At 41.0% G+C, this 22,724-nt stretch overlaps 1 protein-coding gene across 4 annotated transcripts in view; it reads left to right on the forward strand.

The window, feature by feature from the left end:
- The window catches only part of CNTN5 (contactin 5), a 3,369,946-nt gene that overhangs the window by 3,185,837 nt on the left and 161,385 nt on the right, over window positions 1–22,724 (forward strand). For all 4 annotated transcript variants that reach the window (XM_085621430.1, XM_085621433.1, XM_085621431.1 and 1 more), the window contains 2 exons: window positions 3,385–3,455; window positions 21,504–21,738. In XM_085621430.1, coding sequence (XP_085477556.1) covers window positions 3,385–3,455; window positions 21,504–21,738 — 306 coding nt within the window. The remainder of the gene's footprint in view (window positions 1–3,384; window positions 3,456–21,503; window positions 21,739–22,724) is intronic.

The following is a 22,724-nucleotide window of genomic DNA, read 5'->3' on the forward strand; positions in this document are numbered from 1 at the left end:
AGACGTGTGTATTCAAGGACCATATATTATATTCAGGGAAAATAAATTCTGTGTAAATGGGTCTCAAGGGCACATTCAAGAGCTGTATTTTTTCAAGCGCACACACGTGATTGAAAATGCACACTTACATTTGGAATAAGCAGTTGTTGAAGGCACATTCAACAATGGCTGTTTGCAGTTTTATGATTCTCAAAAATGTGCTTTCTAGAATCAAGAAAACTGCATGTTATAGGTGTTGTGAAGAGTACGTAATTTCTTTTGGGAGTTATAGATATTCCTGCAAGGGGATTTTTGTGTGCAAGACCAAGAAAACCTTTGTTCACAGCAAAGTTGTCCCTTTGACTTACCCCCTCACCTCCTATTGCTGCTCCCAGTCCACATCCACCAGACTAAGGAATTTCCTTCCTCCTAGCCCATCTCTTAAATGTATGTATTACAATTTATATGAGAATGTTGATGTCCGTGTGTTTAACATAGCCATTCTGCACCCTCGCAGCAGAGAATTTGCAAAATCAGACTCAAAATAAATGTTATAGAATTTTGTTGTAAATTATGAAGACCAGTTGAAAAAAAAATTGATAGTGTAAAAGGGCCTTAGAAGTAATAGGTGCATAAAATGACATGTGCAATGACATATCTCCTGCGTCATTGGCAATGGCCTACAATAAACAGTAGACAATGCACTTTTACTGTGTGCAGGACAACATTCGCGCAGTGATTATAAAGTATGAATGTATTGCACCGTAGCATTTGAAAGGCAGACATGCAAAAGCACAAGTATAACATTTTTGTAACAGGCATAGGCATAATTATGTTTTATTGTGGGATGATTAATTGTGAATGCCATTTTTTTCTGAATATTCGATGCCCCATTACTGAAGGTCAAAAACTGCTCACGCAAACAGAAAACAAATGCCATAGCTGTACCGAACAGCAACTACCTAATACATAAGTTAATCAGCGGGTGCAACTGGCAATGAAAAACAGGCCATTAACAGGAGCATAGCTTGGTCAGTAAGATTGGGGGGGGGGGTGTGCTTTAGATTTCCCACAATTACACTGGCACAGAATGTTAAAATACATTATACGACCAGCAGGGTGCATAAAAGGGGCTTAAGGGGAAATGGAAAGGTAGAGAATGCGGATTGGTAGGGGTACTTAATGAGAGAAAACACAGTATTTGTGAAATAACCAACATTTTTTAAGTCTCTCCATACAAAGAAAGTGTGTGTGTGTTTTTGTCTGTGTGTATATAAATTACTGTGAAAATCTGAAAGACACCTCACCATACCTGACTGAAAACACCTGTACCCAACTATTTATCACAAAAAACATTTATTGGGGGGAGGTGTAACACCCCAGACACCCCCCTGAAGTAACGCCCCTGGCCGTTTAATTTGGTTGCCGGCTAGAGAGTCTCTCTGGTTACTCCCAGGGATCTGGCTTTCATGCCACCAAATAAGGCAGCACAAACTTATCTAAGTTTCTCTAATAGGACATACAGAAACCCTCCAAAGCCATTTGTAACAGGTAGGTGGTTAAGAGTGCACAGCAGAATGGGAACTAGCCTCCTGCGCATGCAATATGTCACATTCTAAAGAGCATGAGCATCACACCGAGAGACAAACGATACTACATGTGCTCCAGAAAACGTCTGGAAAGCGGACTCGTCATATTTGTTGAGAAATGAACTGAACATACGAGCTGGTTGCAATTGAAGAACATCAGACAAGGTTTCATCATCCAGATCAGATTCTAGTACCCAACTGAACGGATGGAATAATCTAGAACAGTGTTTCCTAAACTGTGGTTAGCTACCCAGTGGTGTTTTTTGGTGGGTAGTGAAAGTTCAAGTAATAAATAAAGATGCATTAAATTCTGTATTTATCATGTCACATTTGCTGTTTCAGTGACAGAGGTCAAATCTCAGGCTATGTCTTCTGGCAAAGTGCTGCTTATTTTCTTTTAATATGGAAATTGGTGTTTATAAAATTCTCTCACTTTGCTGTCAGGGAAAGAAAATTAAAGTGAATTGTGTGACAATCTTGCCAGGGTGAAAAGAGTGTGAAAGGAAATGCTGTAGGATGTCATTTTTTATAACACACAGCAAAATGTAAATACCAGTGAAGAAACTGTACACATTCAGAAGTTTGGAAAGCAAAAATGAAGCACATTTTTTGTAATTCTGAAGTGAAATGGAAACAAAAAATTTAACATGATCGAAACAAATCCAGACACTTTTCTTGGTGGTGCACAAATGATAAATATTCTCTGAAACAAGATTTCTACACATTATCATTTGTGTGCAATATAGTTTTATAGTTTTATCTGTAAAAGTGTATGTATGCAAATGTAGTTGCCATTTCAATAGAAAATGTGCTGTCTGTAAATGACAGTGTGTTACCACATGATGCTTTAGTTACTTTAGAAAGTTGCCTACCTCATGCCCATCAAAACTAGGTGGGTCGTGAAAGTTTGTCCTGCTAAAAAGTGGTTTGTGGTTCCAAAAAGTTTGAGAAGTGCTGGTCTGGGAGGTCCTCAAGACTCTGAAGCAGCTCGAAGGGGATACTTAGCGCAATACAAAATGTACCCATAAAAAAACATAACTACCATTAATTCATAACCTCCGTAAACAGTCCGTGGTATTAGGCCCTTGCAGTCTAGCCACACTCCTTGTATCAGACTTGTGCTGTGAGTGGTAATTTCTGTGGTAACCTTTGTTTATTTCTTTGGCTACAGTAGCAGTAGAGCACTGTTTATACAATGGTATATGATTTGTGGGAGTCCAACCTCATGATATTAAAGCCATTTATTGTATTTGTTAGCAAGGCAATGGCACAACTAGTCAAGTAGTATCGTAGTAGTCCCAAACCCAACTATTTCCAAAATGTATTAATTAAAGTTGCAGAAATAATAATGCTTGATAAAATCATACCAATGTGAGAATCTGGCTCGAATAAATCCCTTTCCGGAGTGGAAAGGGGAATGGGACACACACATACATCAAAGGGGTACAGAATTCTTCACAGGGAAAAATATTTTTATCTTGGTGAAAGAACACAGACAATAGAACATAATCTGTCATTGCGCAGAGGATTTGCTTTACCACATTGCAAAATTATATTCTGTATAAAATTTAGCTAAACACAAGAGAAGTCGCATGAAAATTATAGAAACATACCTGTAAAACAGCAACAAATGCAGCTTTCCAGGCACACTTTCCAAAGGTTTTGTGAATGGGAAAAAGTTGCTTAGATAAATCAATGCAGAAGCGTAACTGTGTGTATCCAATTTTATGAACATTTTGTGTTCTGTAATTTTATTCTTCTGATATGAAGTGGAAAATATTAGAACTGCTGACCTTCATTTGCTTTCTTTACACAGTGCCAAAGACTGCTCCAGCAAATGTCAGTGGTGGAAGTGGAAGAAGAAATGAGTTAGTAATAACCTGGGAGGTAAGGAATCCTTTTTGACTTCATTGAGGTTTGCTTATTAATCAAGGCTCAACAATTCTACTCTTTAGTCCCCTTTTTTGGTCCTGTGTGTGGCATGAGGGTGTGTTAAGATGTTGATGTTGTGTGTTGATGAATTCGTAGTTGGTAACCCTGCATGATAATTTTGATAGCTATGTTGTCTACCTCACCTTTTCAATGGTTGATAACAGTGTAAATAATGCTTTTCATTACAAGCATCTTTATGAGTTATGTTTAAATTTTAATGTGTTTAATATAACACTGCCACCCTCAGGTTTATTCGCATTTACCAACATCGGCGGGTAGCGTGGATATGAGCATAGAAAGAAGTGAAGATGACAGTCTTTCATGTATGCATTCAGTGCCTTGGAGACTTTATGCAAAATACTTAGCAGTTCTGTAGCATAGGCGCCATGCAAACTAATGCACAGCAGAAAAATGGGGCCTCCCTCACTCACAGTGGATAGTAAAAGCCTGATTTTTCAGACAACTAGGCCTGGTGTCGCCACACCTACTGTTCCTAAGAAAGCTATGTGCTTGATAGTCTCTGTGCTCCGGGCCTCATGCACATTCGCACACATGAGGCAACCAGCGAGCATTTAAAAGTAAGACTTCCCTCATCCATAAATCTTATTGAAAGAAGCCTAATTGTAAAAAGGTAAAATAAAGAACTGCAAAGGTACTGAGATGTACTGACTGTCATTTACCATTAAAGAGCCATCAATACGACACTGTAGAAGTAAAATAACATAAGGGAGACACATGTACAATCAGTAATTTAAGTGTCACTTATTTGAATAAAAATAAAACATTGTAGGCTACATAAAGTAGTACTCGTGTTGTACTCTTTTACTTTCTCATACACGCCTAGGGGAATTAGCCTCACAAAATCAAAAATGAGAATATTCAGGGAATACTCATATACAATTCGTACAAATATAAAGCACTGTGCCCTCTTTGCACTTTTTCTAATAGGGAGTTGGATATTTCAGGACTGATTTACAAACGCATGTAGGAGTATATAAAAGAGTGCTTCTGTAGTGCTATTTCTATACTAATAAATACTTTTGTAAATCACCCCCCCTATATTTTAGCATTTATGGTAAACACACTAGATATGTTTGAATATCTTTACCAGTAGCTGTTATAAGTACCTAGAGACAATTCAGTTTGATGTGTGTGCTATAAAAGTATGAAAACTATTATTTTTATTACTACTGTTGCAATTATAGTAGCGTGGTAGTAGCAGTAGCGTTATGGGAATATTAATATCCCCATTATTTGTTCATGTACGTGAGGAACTCATTCTGGTCAGTCCTGATGCTTTCCTATGCCCAATATTTCTTCATTTCTTTTTTATGTTTAATAGGTTTTATTGAATAAATTACAATTACAAAAAATAAGCCATTAACTTAACCTATTAACTTTGAGATAACAAAAAAGGGAAAGATAGGAAACATAGTAGAAAGCAATTTTCATTTTGACAATATCATAAGGAAGGAGGGGGGAAAAGAGAATACAATATAAATCTACAACTTAAGATCGAGTATCAGTGCAATCTACTTAAAGAAAATACATAAAACGACATAAAGAAATTATTAAAATACCTTTAAAAAATTAATAATGAAAAATAATGCAGACAAAAAAGCAGTGAAAATAGCAGTCTAAGGAGGTTGAAACTTTTCAGAACAATTATGTAATACACAAATTGACATAACCTTATTTTTTAAATAACTAGTTAAGATTGACCAAAATAAATCTCTGTTAACAAGTGGTTTAAAAGAGGAGGCAAAAGCAATATCCAATCTGTGGTAATGACAAACATTATGCCACCAGGACTTAACTGAAAGTTTAGTTGAACATTTCCAGTTGAGTGTAATTTGCTGAAAGGCTAAAGCCAACATCAGGTCAAATAAACCCTTTTCATGTAAAAATAATCCCAACGACTCTGGTAAACTTCCTGTAAAAAGAATAACATTTGATAAGGGAATATGCAAATTAAAGATAACTGAGATACAAGATCTAGATCGGATCTTGTTCCAGAAATTGATGTTCCAAAAGACAACCCAAATCCGTCTCCCAGGTAAGTTCCAATTTAGATTTAGGACGGTCAGAAATTGGGGTGTGAAGATGTTTACAGATCAGGGATGCTTTGGTAAGTGCCACCAATAAATTGATAAGCTAATCTTCTGTGGGTATAGAGTCATTTGAAGGAAGAGTATAAAAAACATCTCAAATTATTCCATAAGGATTGAGGATGTATGCCCAAACTAGCGAGGACACTTAAATGCATCATGAAACTGAGGAAAAGAGCAAGGAGTCATACCATCAAACATATCTTGGACCCAAATATTTCCCCTAACTCTCCAGGATTTCCAATAAAGAGGTTTATTGTTAATGTTAATGAGACAATTGTACCAGAGAAGAGATTATAGGAAGAAATCCCTAGAAATGATCCTTAACTGGCAATGAGGCCTTAACACTGAGCATGTGTGTTTGAACAGCTGAAAAGGAGTGACATTGACTTTTGTAGTGAAGACAAGAACTTCTTTTATATTAAAAGGTGCAAGTAGGGACTGTTCAACGGTGACCCATAGAGGTGTGAAAGGGGCAGAACCAGTAAAAAGCCATTTAGAGGCTAGTCTAACACAGAAGGCTTTGTGATAGAGCCGAAAGTCTGGACAATTCACCCCTCCATTGGATTTAGGTTTCCTAAAATGTGCCAGGAAAATTGTGGATTTCTTATTATTCCATAGAAATTTAGTGAGGAGGGAGTCCATTTTTTTAAAGTAAATAGATGAAATATGAATGGGAATCATAGACAAAATATACAGCAAAATGGGAGTAATCATTTTAATAGTCAAGACGTCCCCACCATGAGAGAAAAAGAGGGTCCCAGGAATAGAGAAGTTTAGAAATACGATCTAGTCCTTCCTTTATATTGATTTTAACTGAATCCAATATGGAATTATTAAACCAGATGCCTAAGTATTTGATGGTATAATTATTCCATCAGAAATTAGTTGGATAACAATGTTGCTTGAGACAAAATTTGGTGATGAGAAGGATTTCTGTCTTGTCAGAATTGATTTTATTGAAACTAGGGCGAATCAGCGATTTCTTGCAATAAAGGAGGAATAGATGTTTCAGGGTGAGATATCATCCGCATAGGCAGATTACTTCAAATGTTGATCACCTAAAGAAATCCAGAAATAGTGGTTTTCTGGTGAATATGTGATAGAAAGGGTTCAAGTGATAAGTTAAATAAAAGAGGAGATAGGGGGCAGCCTTGATGTACACCATGTTGCAATGGAAAGAATTGAGACTTAAGACCATTAACTACGTATAAAGCAAAGAGATAAGAGAAATAAATTTAGGACCAAAACCAATCCAATGAAGAGCTTTAGATAACAAGCATTTGCTCTCTGGGGGGGTGGTCCCTGACGTCCTTACTCTGCTTCTTCATGATCTAAAACAAGCATTTGCATTGTAATAGGTCTCCCATTTACGCAAATTTGAGCTATTGACAGTGTAAATGACAATGCCTTTTATTTTTTTCATTTTTCAAACATAAATAAAAGGCATTGTCATTTACATGTTTAAGATCATGAAGAAGCATAGTAAGGAGGCCAGGGACCACCCCCAGAGAGTGAGCTCAGATGTGCATGTGATCCATCAGGGGCATCAACCGGGAGAGGGCTGTAGTCAGTGGGCTCACCCCCTTGGGTTCCCCTTCCGGCACCAGTGGAATTAATAAACAGGTACCAAATGCTGTCAAATCTTGCACCTTAACATTGAGCGGGATGTAATAAGCAGTCTCATGTGGGCCCCGCCAGACAGTTTTCCACAGAGTGTACCTCTGGAACTATTCAGGGTACAAGATCGCAGAGTACTGATAGCCCCTCCATAGCAAATTTTCTTGTGTCACTTAAGAGAGACATCATGCAAAGATCTGAGATATCGGAACAGAACCACAAAGAGATAAAAGGTGTCTGTCACACACTGGGAGATGAACTGTACGAACTGACTCAGCCTCCTGATGCTTTAGAAGTGAGAATGGCCCAAGTATGCCTGGAGGTCTCCGAGAATGCACAAGAGGTCAAAGCCTTACAAGAGCAAAACAAGCAGCTGAGAGAGGATGTTGCGAGGTTAGAATTACACTCTAGAAAGAACAATTTAAGGATCATGAATATCCAGAAGGGGGTAGAAGGGACCGATTTAAAAGCTTTTATCATAGTTTAGCAGGGAGGTAATTGAACACGTTGTTGTTGACAGCGTGCGAGCAGCATGGAAAAGTGCAGGGGCACACACAACAGGACTCTGGGTGTTTTGTCTGAGCCCAAAACTTGTACACAGCAGCCCTTTGTGTTGCTTTTTCCACCGGCCGAAACCAAAAGCCTCTTGCCACGGTTCAATCCACTTTTTTATTAACTCAGCTTGTGCACCTTAAATTAACGAAACTTGTCACTGACCCCCGTATGTTCTATTAGCAAACCATGAACGCTGGGCATCCTGGCAGTGTAACCAGCCTCAAATCCACTCCTTGGCAGTCAAACACAACTCACCTCGCTTAGCTTTCATCCTGCTCCGCACTTCAAAACTTTCCCTAGTCGGAAAGAACATAGAAACAGCAGGGACAAAGTTTAACATGGAATCCGCCTGGCTTCATCAGGGTTTCAGTGCAGGCTTGTGGTGAAGCAGCAGGTGCCCTCTGCTAGGTCTCCGGGGTGCCTACAGTGCCCTCCTGTCATTGCCTTCTGCGCGGCAGTGGTGAGTCCCCTCTCAGGGCAGGATGTGTTCCTAGCTGCACACCTCGGGTCTCAGCCAGAATCTGTGGTACTGTCCCCCCAGCTGTGGCACCGGGTTGGGGGCACAGGGCATGCAGCAGCGCACACACCAGCCCTGGAGAGATGAAGCACATGACTGCTGGCCACAGAGTCTTGCTGCCTGGACCACTTCCTGTTTTTCCTTTCTTACCTCCCAGACAACCCTTTGATCATTAAACTGCAGTGAGGAGGGGCAGCTCCAGACTCCCGGGCTGCTTTTGTTTTGTTTCCCTCTTGTTTGATATATGCCCTCACCTCCACCTCCTTTCCCAGGCGCTGTAAAACCGTAAAAGTTAAGCCATACCCGGGAGGAGGGGAGAGTGCAGACAAGATACCGGTGGATGTTTCAGTTAGAAATGCAAAGAAAAAAAGTACATGTAACGTGTAACAACCGAGTAAAGAGGCCAGTAGCCATGGGAGGCTACAAATGACGACATGGCCGTACTAAGGAGGGACTAATAAGCCTATTAAGGAATCAAACACCAGCATTTACGAAGGCCAAAGACACAAGCCAATGAAAAATGTGGGCCGGACTACTCCTCCATACTCTACATACAACAGATCACCAGAGCAGCGCTGGCTCAGGCTCGACCTAAAGAGGGCAAATCTACCCTATCAATAGCTTTCTCCACGTCAAAAGAAACTGCAGCTAAAGAATAGGAAAGAGTTGGAGCCTTGTTTAAAACATTAAATAGTAACCAGCAATTATCAGAAGTTAGTCTAGAAACCACACTGCTCTAGACCAATTAGATTCGATAAAAGAGGATTACGACGTAATGCAAGTAATTTGGCAAACATTTTATAATCAACATTTACCAGGGATATGGGGCAATAATTCTTACATTGCTTAGGATCACAATCATCCTTATGAATTAGACATATTGTAACTCCTAAAAAAGTGCCATCCTCTTTATGAGGCATATAAAAGTATTGAAAGAGGTGTAAGAGTTTCGGAAAGTAGTAGATTTGAGAAGTGAACATAAATTCTACAGTAAACCCATCTGGGCCCGGAGTTTTATCTTTTTAGAGGATACTTAAGGATTTAGACAACACCAGAATCGATAAATCAGATTCTAGAGATGCAAAGTCAAGATCTGCATGAGGAGGGGAAACGCGACTAAGATGGGTCTCAATAAAAGAGACAGGTGAAGGGGACTTAGGAGTATATACATTTTTATTGAATTCCATAAATTCATCTAAAATGTCCTGACCTTTGAAAAGATGCTTTCCATCCAATGAATGAATGGAGTCTGCAGAACACACTCTTTCCAAGATTTGAGGTAATTAGCTTGAAGTTTGCCACCTTTATTTTGTACACCATATTAACTAGCACTATGACGAAGGTGAATAGATAAGGCATTATCCATAGCTATTTTTTTTAAATCTAGCTTCACACGAACAAGCTCCTGTAAAGCAGAATCAGATGAAGAAGTGTAAAATGGATGTTATAGGTGTTTAATGTTAGCTAGTAGAATGTTATTGATTATGTGATTGTTTCTTTTTTTGGGAGAAACAAAGTCTATGATAAAGCCACGAGTAGTAGCTTTAATTGTGTCCCATATAAATGAAGGGGAAGCACCCAGATCTGCATTTAAGGAAAAAAATGCCTCAGCATAGGAAGTAAAAAACAGATCCTGCAAAAGAGTTATTAAACCTCCATCTAGAGGACTTGGGTTGTGGAAGGAGCGAATCAAAATCAGCTATAACCAGGGCATGATCAGAGATACCAATAGGTTCAATTGATGAGGAAATAAGATTCTGAGTAAAAGATTTAGAAAGGAAGATGTAATCTAATCAGGTTAGGGAACCATGTGTAAGAGAGAAAAAAGAAAAGAAAATTCTGTTACATCTGAGTTGCAAAGTCTCCAGGCATCTGCCAGATGTGTCTGAAAGATTGTACTATGGAATTGTTTATGAGTCTTGTGATGGATAAAATGAACTTGGGATTTGTGGTCAATAAAAGGGTCAATAACCTGGTTGCAATCGCATCCTAGAATAAAAAAATCATCTTTATATTGAATACACTTTTTTGTGACATTAGGCCAGAAAGAATAATCCAGTTGAGTCGGACCATAAACATTAAATACTGTTAAAGATATATTATTAATGAGCAACATACCTAATAACCATCTACCCTCCAAATCCAAGTCTTGAGAAATAACAGAACATTTCAACTTTTTTATGACATAGAATAATTACGCCATTTTTCTAAGTATTTGTAGGAGACACTAAGACTAAACCAATCCAATTTCGTTTGAGCTTCAAAGCTGTAAATGGGTTACATGCAACAGAACTAAGTCAGGATTCTATGAGGCTAAATGGGATAATATTCCCTGCCTCGTTAATAAAACCATTCACAATCCAAGATATAACTCTGAATGTAGAGAAATAGAATAGATACAAAACAACACGATCAACAGTAATGAAAAAAAGATTAATGAAATAGTGAGAGAAACAGTATATAGGAGAAGAAATACACTAAAATCAGTAAGAGATGTGTAGGAAAGGGAGAAGGGAATAAGTGAGACAATGAGAGGAGACAGTACATGTCAAAAAGAAACCGATGACTGATACGTACCTTCAAAGGAAAACAAGCAAAAACAAGGACTGTCGACAGACAGTAAAGACTGCACAACCAACAGAGGGAGACACACCACATGGGGAAGCCAAAAATGAACAGGGGACAGCTATGTAAGGAGTCCGAATGGTCTGCAATGATGTAGGAAAAGAGAAAGACAAATAGAGACGACTTATTACTAAAATAATTATCAAAATATAACCTGTTAAGGAGGCAGAAATGAAGATTAGAATGAAATTATCATGAAATTATCCAATTATCAAAGGCTGTCACATAAGAGTCAAGTTATGGAGGCAGGACCAGCAGTATCCATGGAAGCCGTAGAGTGTGAATGAAGAAATCTCTGAAGGTCTGCAGAGTCTTCAAAAGTAGAGATGCAGTGCTGAAAAGTCACCTTAAACAAGCATGGATGGAATAAGCAATAGCGAGCACCCAAGGCACATAAAGCTAGTCTAAGCTCAAGGAACTCCTTCGGACAAAAACAGTTTAGCTCTAGACCAAATTAATTGTTTATTTAAGTTTGGCTGTATTTTAAAACTTGTAAAATTTCAGTATATTTCAAAAATAGGATTACGCCTCGGGGCTTTTGAAGGAGCGAAGAAGAGAGATGGGGACCCAATCAGTGGGCACGCTGGATATTCAGACACTGGTGCAGGGAGGTCCCAAAGATTTGCAGGAAAAGAGGTGTAGAAGGTCACATAGTCATCTCCCTCAACACCTTCTGGAAGACCATACAAGTGAAGGTTGTTGCATTTCTTTCTATTTTCAAGATCCTAAGCAGACCACCTTAAGAGCAGAACATCCTTCTCCAGAGATAAAACTCTTGCAGAGACATACATCTTATAAATCATGACATGTTGTTCTACTACGGACACCCTGGAATCGAGTGAAGACCATTTAGTATTTAAAACTTGTATATGTGTATTGGGTTCCTCAATAAATGGTCTCAAAGCATGGATTTCCTCTAAAATAGTGTTCAAACATGCAGGTGAAACAGATTTTGGCGAAGGAGGGTCCTGCTTAAGACTTATGTTAGCAGAGGATCATGATTGCATTTTTGGTGGTTCAGTGGACACTGACCCAAGTCTGGAAGAGTTAGATTGAGCCATACTGACAGAATTATGCAAATCACCAATAGGAGGCTCTAGGGAGGGAGAACCCGACAGAGGCAAACCAGCAGTAAGCCTTTATTTGAATGTAATGAATGTTTACTCCTGCCATGTATCATTCCAGCATGAGCATAGAAATCCAACAAAAACTCTTTCTAAAAAAAAAAAAATAGCCTAGTGACATGAGTCTTTAAATGTTAATGGAGGAATCCAAATCGTACTGAAAAAAAAATCCCAATAGCCAATAGAGAGTAAGTCGGGAGAAGCAGTATCTCGATAAAAAATCCAGAGATGAAAAGAATTCCTCCAGTCAGGGAGGAATACAAAATTGCAGTAAGAAGACAGCTACCAATGTCCCTTGACGTTTCATGGAGCCAGAAACAGGAAAGAGAATTGGCCTTTTCCTCCATGCCCATTTTTGCCACCCTTTTTCCTGCCGCTACTTCCCCCGTGGCCCCTCCTCCCTGCCGTATCCTGCTCCTGCCTCCCAGCTGCGCTTCCCTCCTCCTTCCCTATTTAATAGTGGCCGCTGTGTGGCCACAGACAGCGGGTGCGCCAAAGACAAGCCTGTCTGCTCCCATTCATGACCCGATCGCGACCAGCACCAGGGACCCTAGTCCTCTGGCTACCCACCGCTCTGAATCAGCTGCGTCCCTCTCACGCAACCATGGAAGGAACAACAACTGACAGCTGTCTACGCCAGACACCACCTCCTGCCGACACTGCCGCCAAACTTTCACCTCCCTCCTCACCCCCATGGCCACCACCGCACCCACACCAGACGCCAGCACTCCCAAAGCCCTGAGGTACATGCCCCTCAATGTGCGCTCCTTGCACAGACGCGCCGTAGAGATCTGGGACCTCCTCGACACCATCTCGCCAGACGTCGCCTTCTTCACGGAAACCTGGACCAACTCCACCTCTGCCCCCAACATAGCCACCGCCAACCCCAACGAATACAAGATCCAGAGGAAGGACCGCCCCAACCGCCCAGGAGGAGGACTCGCCATCACACACAAGAGATCTGTCTGAGTCACCACCTCCAGCACAAGCGACTCTCCGTCCACCACTGAACACCTCCATTTCCAGATCCAGACCAGCCCAAGAACAACCCTATGTGGCAACATTACCTACAGCCCCCCCCCCGGACCTAGAACTGCGTTCACAGCTACCATCATCGACCTCATCTCACCCCACGCCATCACCTCCATGGAGTACATACTCATCGGAGACCTCAACTTCCACCTTGACAACCTCAACTCCGCCACCCTCCTAGACAACCTTGCCAACTTAGGGCTGAAACAACTCATCAACACCCCCACCCAAAAGGCAGGACACACCCTCGACCCCATCTCCGCAGGAGGCAACAACATCCACTTTAGCCACACCATGCAACCCCCCTGGATGGACCACCACTGCGTACACTTCCACATCAACAAACTTTCCGCCCCCAAACCTGCACCCCCCGCCTCGAAGGAACTGGAGCAAGGTCACCAAGAGGCACCTCATCTCCACCCTCAACCGCGATGCCGCCTCCACCCTGACCGACGCCAACCTCGCAGTCAAAGAACTTCACAGATGGATCACCAACTGCGCAGATGAGCTCGAACTCTCTGCAACCCCGACATCCAACACCCCAGAAAGGCCACCTGGTTCACCGCCGACCTCCAAGAATCCAGGAGCACCTGCAGACATCTCAAGAAAAATTGGAGAAACAGCACCACATACAAGAACGCCATGACAGAACACCACCAACTCATCAGATCCGCCAAAAGGACCTTCATCCAGAACAAGATCCTTGCCAACTCCAGCAACTCAAAGGAACTCTACAGTATTATCCAGGAATTCACCACACCCACAGCGAAGCCACGTACATCACCTCCTCCCAGGACCTCTGTAACAAGCTCGGCTCCTACTTCCATCTGAAAATCAAGTCCCTCTATGACAACAGGAACCAGACACCTGACTCCGAAACCACTACTTCCGCCAGCAACGCCAGCATCTCTTCCTGGACTCCAGTAACCCCCGAAGACACTGAATCAATCATGAAAGGAGCCCTCATGTACCCCTGCCCTCCACACATCTTCCACAGAGCCGCCGCCATCGTAGTGGACCTACGACGCACATTGAAATATTCAAACATCACAACTTTCTGATGACTTGCATCACTACATTACAACAGAAAATTCAATATCACAGATTGCATCCACGTTAAGCAAAATATAAACACTTAATTACCCAAAAAATGGTAATAGTAAATAGAAATTGTTAGTCAAATGGTAAATTAGAGATGTCCTTAGCTGAGACCGCTCTGTTCCCTCTAATGTCAGAGGATTAGGAAGCTAGGCCCGTTTTCCATAAAGCATGTTTCTTCCTCTTTTTCTTCATTTGCAAATCCGATCATAGTCTAGTCGGAAGTCTTTGTGAGGCATAGGTAAACTACCTAATGTGTAAGCCCCGGAATGCTTCTTCAATATTTGCCAGGTGCTTCAAGCACCTGTAACATAATAATAATAGAAAGGTGGCTGTGGCATAATAACCCATCTTCTCCCCCCCCTCCTTTGTGGCAGCCCTGCTCGGGTAGGGAAAGTTGACCCAAGATTCCCTACCAACATCTGTCTGGAAAATCAAACAGATATTAGAAACAAATAAGCCCTCATCTGCTCCAGTGAATTCAGTCTCCCCATCGGTAATCAGTTGGTGTTTTCCATACTTCTAAAAATAAATGGCTTGTAACTAATGAACACGCCAATGACCATTGTATAACTTACTTAACCAGCCATCTAAATCACTGGATAACAAGGAAATGAGTCATGCTTCTTGTTCTCACTTATGAGCTGTGACAAGTTTGTGTTTAAGAAAATATGACAACTAAGGGATTTGAGAACAATGATTCCTCTTTTTTTTTTTAAAACATCTCGACGAACTGTTAGCAATCGAAAAAAAAATGTCTTGGAGCATGTAGACCAATACTCAAAATTGTATTAAACGTATGCTAAAGTGCCAAAAATCGGACCAATGATAATTAAGCGCTCAATGCAAATAATCATTATGCTGCGCGATTTTAATTCAGATAGCAATTGTCACTTGAATACAAGCGTCTTGATAGATTCAGATTCAAAGTAAATTCTCAGCCTTCATTGGAAGGAGATGATATTCAACAGAAGCTCCCTTCTATCACATTTTCTGACAATGGATCCTCGTAGGAGCCATATCTTGACCAGATATTCCCGGAAGAGAAAAGATCATAGTACTTAAAATTCTGAACTGGAACTCTCCACCCCCTCTCTTATACCAAGCCCTAAAATAAGACAATAAACAACTCTGACCAGTGCCAATGCTGTCTCATTGGTGACTGAGAACCAGCGTCGAGTACAACATAAAACTCTATGAGTATAAAAGATAAAATCAACTTGTTTGAAACCAGCACTTAGCGCAACATATAGCCAATTAAATAAACAAAATCAAATTGAAATGTTCCCTGGAGCTAGCTTATTTAAAATCCACAATGCTAGTTTCAATCAAAGTCCTCCTAATATTTTTGTTGCTTTTTGAACGGGGAAGAGCATTTTTAGGTTATTTGGGTGGTAAGTGTATTTTAAGGGTTTAGGGTGGGTAAGGGTACTTGGGTGGTAAGGGTGGTTTTAGGGTTTAAGGAGGGTAAGGGCATTTGGATGGCAAGGGAATTTTTAGGGCTTAGAGTGGGTAAGGCTATATCGGTAGCAAAGGTATTTTTAAGGTTTAGGGTGGGTCAAGGAATTTGGGTGGTAAGTGTGTGTTTAGGGTTTATGGTGGGTAACGGTATTTGAGTGGCAAGGTGAAAGTTAAGGTTCAGGGTGGGTTACGGCAATTGGGCGGCAATGGTATTTTTAGAGGTTAGGGTGGCATGGGTATTTTTGGGGTTTAGAGTGAGTAAGGGTATTTGTGTCACAAGGGTATTATTAAAGTTTAGGGTGGATAAAGGTATTTGGGTAGCAAGGGTATTTCCAGGGTTTAGGGTGGGTAAGGGTAATTGGGTGGAAACAGTATTTTTAGGGTAGGGTTGGGGTATTTAGGTGTCAAGGATGCCGCGGTGCAGGATCTGCGTTGGGGTCAGAGTGGGGTTCCATCGACATCGGAGACACAGTGCTCAGGTCTCACGATGTGGCGATCTTTCAGTCACACAGTGGTGTTGAGTCAGTTCTTCCACCGCATTACAGGTGTTGCATTGATTCTTCAGCCACATGGCGGTGCTGTGTCGGAAAAACGACTTTGAAGGGCGATGCATGGATTTTCTCACCATAATCACTTCCAAGGGCCCAGGAATTGGATTTGGCACCACTTGGCAAGTCAGGGTTCTCAGCAGTAGAGTCCAGGCAATGGTAGGTGAAGTTTATGATGGCCCTGAGATTTCTTAACAAGAGACGAGCACGCACAAGCCATTAGAGAACCTTGGAAGTAGAAAGCAAAGTTCAGTCCTTTCACTCATAGGACAGAAGCAGCAAGCGGCAGGTCAGGACAACAGAGCAACAGGCAGATTGTCAGTTCCTTCATGGCAGAATGTCCTTTAGTCCAGAAGCATTCTGCTTTGAAAGTGACAGAGATCCAATGCTTATAGCCCTTTCTGTCTTTGAAGTAGGCAAGCTTCAAAGGCAAGTCTATGTAGTGCACTAGACCCTGCCTTTCCCTAACCTGGCTCCAGATACGCCACAAGGGGGTGGAGACAGCTTTGTGCGAGAACAGGCACAGCCCTATTCAGATGTCAGTAACAACTCCTCCCACAACTGTAGCTCAGGAAGGCCCATCAGCCCGGTGATGGGCCATCAGGATATGCAAGGCACACCTCAGCTCCCTTTGTGTGACTGTCTAGAGAGAATGCAGAAGATTTCAACTGTCACCCAAACCCAGACGTGGATTCTACAGACAGGCAGAGGTACAGAATGGTAAAGCAAGAAAATGGCCACATTCTAAAAGTGGCATTTTCAAACACACAATTTGAAAACCAACTTCACCAAAAGATGTGAGTCCAGAGACCCCAAACTCCAAATCTCTATCTGCTCCCAATTGGAAGATACATTTGGTACAAGGCAGCTCCAATGATAACCTATGGGAGAGATAGGCCTGGCTGCAGTGAAAAACGAACTTAGCAGCATTTCATTACCAGGTTATGTAAAACACAACAGTACATGTCCTACATTTTAAATACATTGCACCCTGCCCATCGAGCTACCTTGGGCCTACCTTAGGAGTGCCTTACATGTAGTAAAAGGGAAGGTTTGGACCTGGCAAGTGGTTGCACTTGCCAGGTCGACATGGAAGTTTAAAACGGCACACACTGACAGTGCAGTGGCAGGTCTGAGACATGTTTGCAGGGCTACTTCTGGGTGGCACTATCAGTGCTGCAGAGCCACTAGTGCAAACACAACAGGTGATGGACAGAATGCAGAACAATGTCATACATTCACCCCAATACAGAGATCTGGGCCTAAATCCATCATTTTTTTGCTCACCATGCCGTTCCAGTTTGAACCCAGCCATATGCAAATCAGTCTTGACCCTGTGCCTCATGGGTACAGTCCAGCCCGAACTGCCAAGCCAGGTCCTCCCTGGACTGGAAACAAGCATCCTTGGACCGGTTTCGGGGTTTCATCCCTCTTCAGCCAGGATAGCTTGATTCCAGTGGCATGGAGAGCACGGGACCCACGTCTGGGCATACCCTTCCCACTCGGGGTGACAAATGCAAACACAACAGGTGATGGACAGAATGCAGAACAATGTCATACATTCACCCCAGTACAGAGATCTGGGCCTAAATCCATCATTTTGTTTTACTCACCATGCCGTTCCAGTTTGAACCCAGATCTGTGACTGGGGGTGAATGTTTTGCGTACATGCAACATTCCGTCCATCATCTTGTGTGTTTTGCTGTTCGCCCTATGTGGGAAGGGTATGCCCAGACATGGGTCCCGTGCTCACTACACCACTGGAGTCAAGCTATCCTGGCTGAAGAGAGGTGAAACCCTGAAACCGGTCCTAGGATGCTTGATTCTGGTCCAGGGAAGACATGGCTTGGCAGTTCGGGCTGGACTGTTCCCATGAGGCACAGGGTCAAAACTGATTTGCATATGGCCATGTCTGAACTGGGGTGGCATGGTGAGCAAAATAACGATGGATTAAACCCAGATCTGTGACTGGGGGTGAATGTTTTGCGAACATGCAACATTCCGTCCATCATCTTGTGTGTTTTGCTGTTCGCCCTATGTGGGAAGGGTATGCCCAGACGTGGGTCCCGTGCTCACTACGCCACTGGAGTCAAGCTATCCTGGCTGAAGAGGGGTGAAACCCTGAAACCGGTCCTAGGATGCTTGATTCTGGTCCAGGGAAGACATGGCTTGGCAGTTCGGGCTGAACTGTTCCCCTGAGGCACAGGGTCAAGACTGATTTGCATATGGCCATGTCTGAACTGGGGTGGCGTGGTGAGCAAAATAACGATGGATTAAACCCAGATCTGTGACTGGGGGTGAATGTTTTGCGAACATGCAACATTCCGTCCATCATCTTGTGTGTTTTGCAGAGCCACTAGTAGCATTTGATTTACAAGCCCTGGGCATACCTGGTGCAGTTTACTTGGGACTTACTAGTATATGCCAGTCATGGATACACCAATCACCAATACAGTTTAAACAGGGAGCACTTGCACTTTAGCACTGGTCAGCTGTGGTAAAATAACCACAGTCCTTGAACCAGCAAAAATTAAATGCAGCACACAGTAAAAAACAGAAGGTCAGAGGCAAAAAGACAGGAGGAAACCATGCCAAAGATGTCAGGTCTAACAGTTATATATATGTAGGTTTTGTTACACTGACATGTAATTGCACAAAGAAATATGTACTGTTATAAATGATAAAGTGATTTGGTATGTGCTGTTGGCCATTGATACATACCTCTTTGGTGTTAGTGGTATACTCAGATACACAAAGATCCACATTTGTGATGCCCCATATTTCTGTCAATGATGTACATTCTTTGATACTGGTACTCACTAAAGTGCCTCCTAGTTGAAATAGAGAAAAACGTTTGCCAAGGCTCAATGGAAATAACCTGTTCCTTTTTAATCACCTTTTTTTATTTATTTGAAGGAAGACTATGCATGGTAAGATGATTTTAAGGGGCAATGTTTTGTTTGACCTAAGCGCAAAGTAACGTTTCCCTATTGGTGAACCCTGTCCTTTTTTAAGAGCATATTTTACCATTTTTTGGGATGGCCCCTATTATGCGTTTATTTCTCAAGATGTTGGTATTTGAAAAAGAGCCTTGTTTATTTGCACAGTTTCTCATGATTCACAAAAATGGCCCCAATGGCAATTTTTCCTTTATGTTTCTTACATGGTAGGTTGAAAAATGAAGCATTGTGTCTGTTGGTTTAGGATATAAATTCAAAGACTAAGAAGCACAATAGAAATATGTCAAAGTTGATAGATAATTTTAAATCAGGGCAACAAATATTGAGCCACTCATGAAAAGAGTTTAGACATGATTCTGTTGTCCATAAAGATGATGTCATCTAGAAATCATCCCAAATGCTGAATACATGACCAGAAAAAAATATTTGATCCATATTACCATCTGTCCTCAAAGTAAGCCATTAAAAGACTCACCATCTCCAGAGTAAAATAGCACCCATGGCCACTTCCTTTTTTGTAAATACAATTTGTTTGAAAATTGTGGTGGGGCAATTTTTGTCACAATTTACCATGAATGTCTGCACGGATTTTCTGTGGCTTTTCTTATGTAGACAGTCCTTTAAAAGCCCCAAGGGTTTTCCTGTGACAGTAAAATGTTATTATTTGTATCAAAAGTGGTCTCTTCCACCTGGTTAATGCACTCTTCCACTTTGTTAATCCACTGCATTACGTTTCATAATATAGCTGGTATGTATGCTACTAAGGGTTCTAACAAATAACCAATATATTGGAATACCTGTTCTAAAACGGAATCACAGCCTGAAATGATTGACCGACCTGGCAGAGAATTCTGATTCTTAAATCTTATCTACTTTTGGAAGTACATTGATGACTGGACTGGCAGAGAATTCTGATTCTTAAATCTTATCTACTTTTGGGAGTACATTGATGACTGAGATCCTACCATTTTTCTTGCTGAGGCACTCAAGCTCTTTTTGGCTAACTCAACCAATTTTTTCTATGCCTTGTTCATGATCTCATTTATTTGGCCATTGATTTCATTTGTTGTCTTGTTTGGTGTAGTCACATGATGTGTCCTCGAGCCAACTGATCCAATTCAGGCATTTGCTCCTTATTGTCCTATGCATTGCAGTTCAGGGCACATCCTCATAGTTTCTGCTTGTGCTTTTTTCTTTAGCTCCATGCCAATGTACAATGTATTGCAGTGTTTCCCGATTTCATGAAACCTTTCCCATTTTTGCAGTCTATATTTTTGGAAAGCTAAAACGTGATGTGGACTAAAACAGGTGACTTGGGGAAATGTTTTTTGCCTTAATCGAACCGTAATGCTTTATATTCACAAAATCCATTTAACATTCTCAAAACTCCCAGCATATGTTTTTGCACATTAATCAAATTGACTTTAGGAACATAACTGGGAGAATAACATGCACCATAAAAAACAGCATTTGGAAGAGGTGTTACAAGGTATTGATGGATACTGCAGATCATGCTAGCATTTATCATATGTCTCCTCCGAGTTTAAATTTCAATGCTTTTTTAGAATTGCTTCATTATTATTGTTCTTATTTGGTACATAATGCTAAAAGTTATTTTAAGTAGAACAAATGATCCCATTAGCAAGCCATGGGTAAATAGCATGAATGTTGCCTAAAAGTTACTTATCATACCATACTTGCTATGCTATTGAACACCTATTAAACGATGCTCAATAAGCACTGATACACATGTTGTAAACCTTTTTAATGGGAATGTTAAAAACTCAGCTTAACTAGCCAAAATCTAATGACTGAATCCAAACCATTAAAAAAAGGTACTCCTGTCTCCTCTTCCCCCTTGTTTCTATCCCCTTTCTCTCCCTGTCTCTTTCTCTTCTTTCTCTTCTTTGCGTGCTACCATCAGGTGGGGTTAGCTAAACATATTTCGAAGTAAAAAATGGGCCTGAAACAACTCTGCAAACCCTGTAACAGAAACGCCAAAGATGTTCATGTAAAAAATGTTTTAATACAAATATATGAAATTAAAAAAAGGTATTTTGAGAAGTCGGGGAATGTCACTTTGCACCATAACAAATGACAACCCAGGTACCTTTGCACCACATCATTATTATTTCATGGCAAAGTCTGGGTTGTTTAAATTTAAAAACGTATGTCTTTGTTTAATTGATCTCGTTTAAGTTGAGTACAGTTGGTCCATAATGTAGATTAACCATTCCTTTCTAATGTATTCAATCACTCACCGTTGTTCTCCATTAAGTTATAAAGCTTTAGATTATTGTTTTTGTTCAGAACCCTACAAGCCTGCTTACCATTTTTCTTGCCTTATATTAAAAGCCAATATCTGAAGAGTTTCAGAATGGAGAAGGCTTTGGATACATTGTGGCTTTCAGACCAAATGGGACGAGAGGATGGAAAGAGAAAATGGTCACTTCTTCGGATGCCTCTAAGTTTATCTACAAAGATGAAAGTGCACCCCCTCTTACTCCTTTTGAAGTGAAGATTGGAGTCTACAATAACAAAGGAGATGGACCATTTAGTCCTATTGTTGTCATCTGTTCCAATGAGGGGGGTAAGTTTGCATAATAGCCTTTCAGTTTGAAGATATTCGATTGTATTGTTGTATGGTATAATGTGCATGGATGAAGTTCATCGCCTGGCTTGTGGGTCCTGAGGTAGGTGGGTGCAATCAAAACAGTGCCAACAGACCACCTGCCCCCATTGTATTCAGTAAGTAGGTGGAGGATTTCCTCATGCAGAGCCAGGCAATGCAATGTTATGTCAGAATATCCAGGAAAGAATTATCAGCAACTACAATACCATGAAAACAAGTACGTGTACTTGTAGATTTATAATTCTTAAGTCCACTTAAATAAACATTGACAATATATATATCATCAAGGTTGACATATGAATTCCTGTCCTGGTGGAGAATGTGCAGGAGGTAGGCACATAGCATCTTGTGTCGTTAGCTATCCAGTGCACCCAGCCTGCTAGCAACTTGTGAGGTGATGCTAAAGCACTGTCTCATTATGAGATGGTCTCAGTTATTGCATACTTTATCAGCCCATTTTCCCATCTATAATGTCCAGAGGCAGATGCCTTTTTTTCTCTCGCTCCCTTCCCAAAGTTGGGGCAGGTTTACAGTTTGTCAACAGTGCGGTGAATATGGGTATTTTCCTGACAAGTTCTGGCATGTTTTGTCAAAGAGTAAACTTGCAGAGAAAGATTCTGCATACATTTCCCATTGTTTTATTACAATGGAAAAGTTCTCAAAATACTCTGATGATTATCTTACAATGTGCAGAAAGATCCTTTGAACCTTCACGTGTTTACACATTTTCACTAGCGTGAACCTACTTTGGTCTGCCGTTTAATTGTATATGCCACTGAGAATAAATGATGCAAAATTATCATGTTGAACTATATGAGATAAGGTTTAACTGTATAGACTGAAGCTATATGGTTACTGCAAGTTTTAAGCTGTAGGTGCCTCTGATTTCTTCTTCTAGAATGTTTTTCTTGTGTACATTCGCCCACTACTTCTCCCACTACTCA

Source organism: Triturus cristatus, chromosome 8, assembly GCF_964204655.1.
Source record: "Triturus cristatus chromosome 8, aTriCri1.1, whole genome shotgun sequence".
Classification (NCBI taxonomy): Eukaryota; Metazoa; Chordata; class Amphibia; order Caudata; family Salamandridae; genus Triturus; species Triturus cristatus.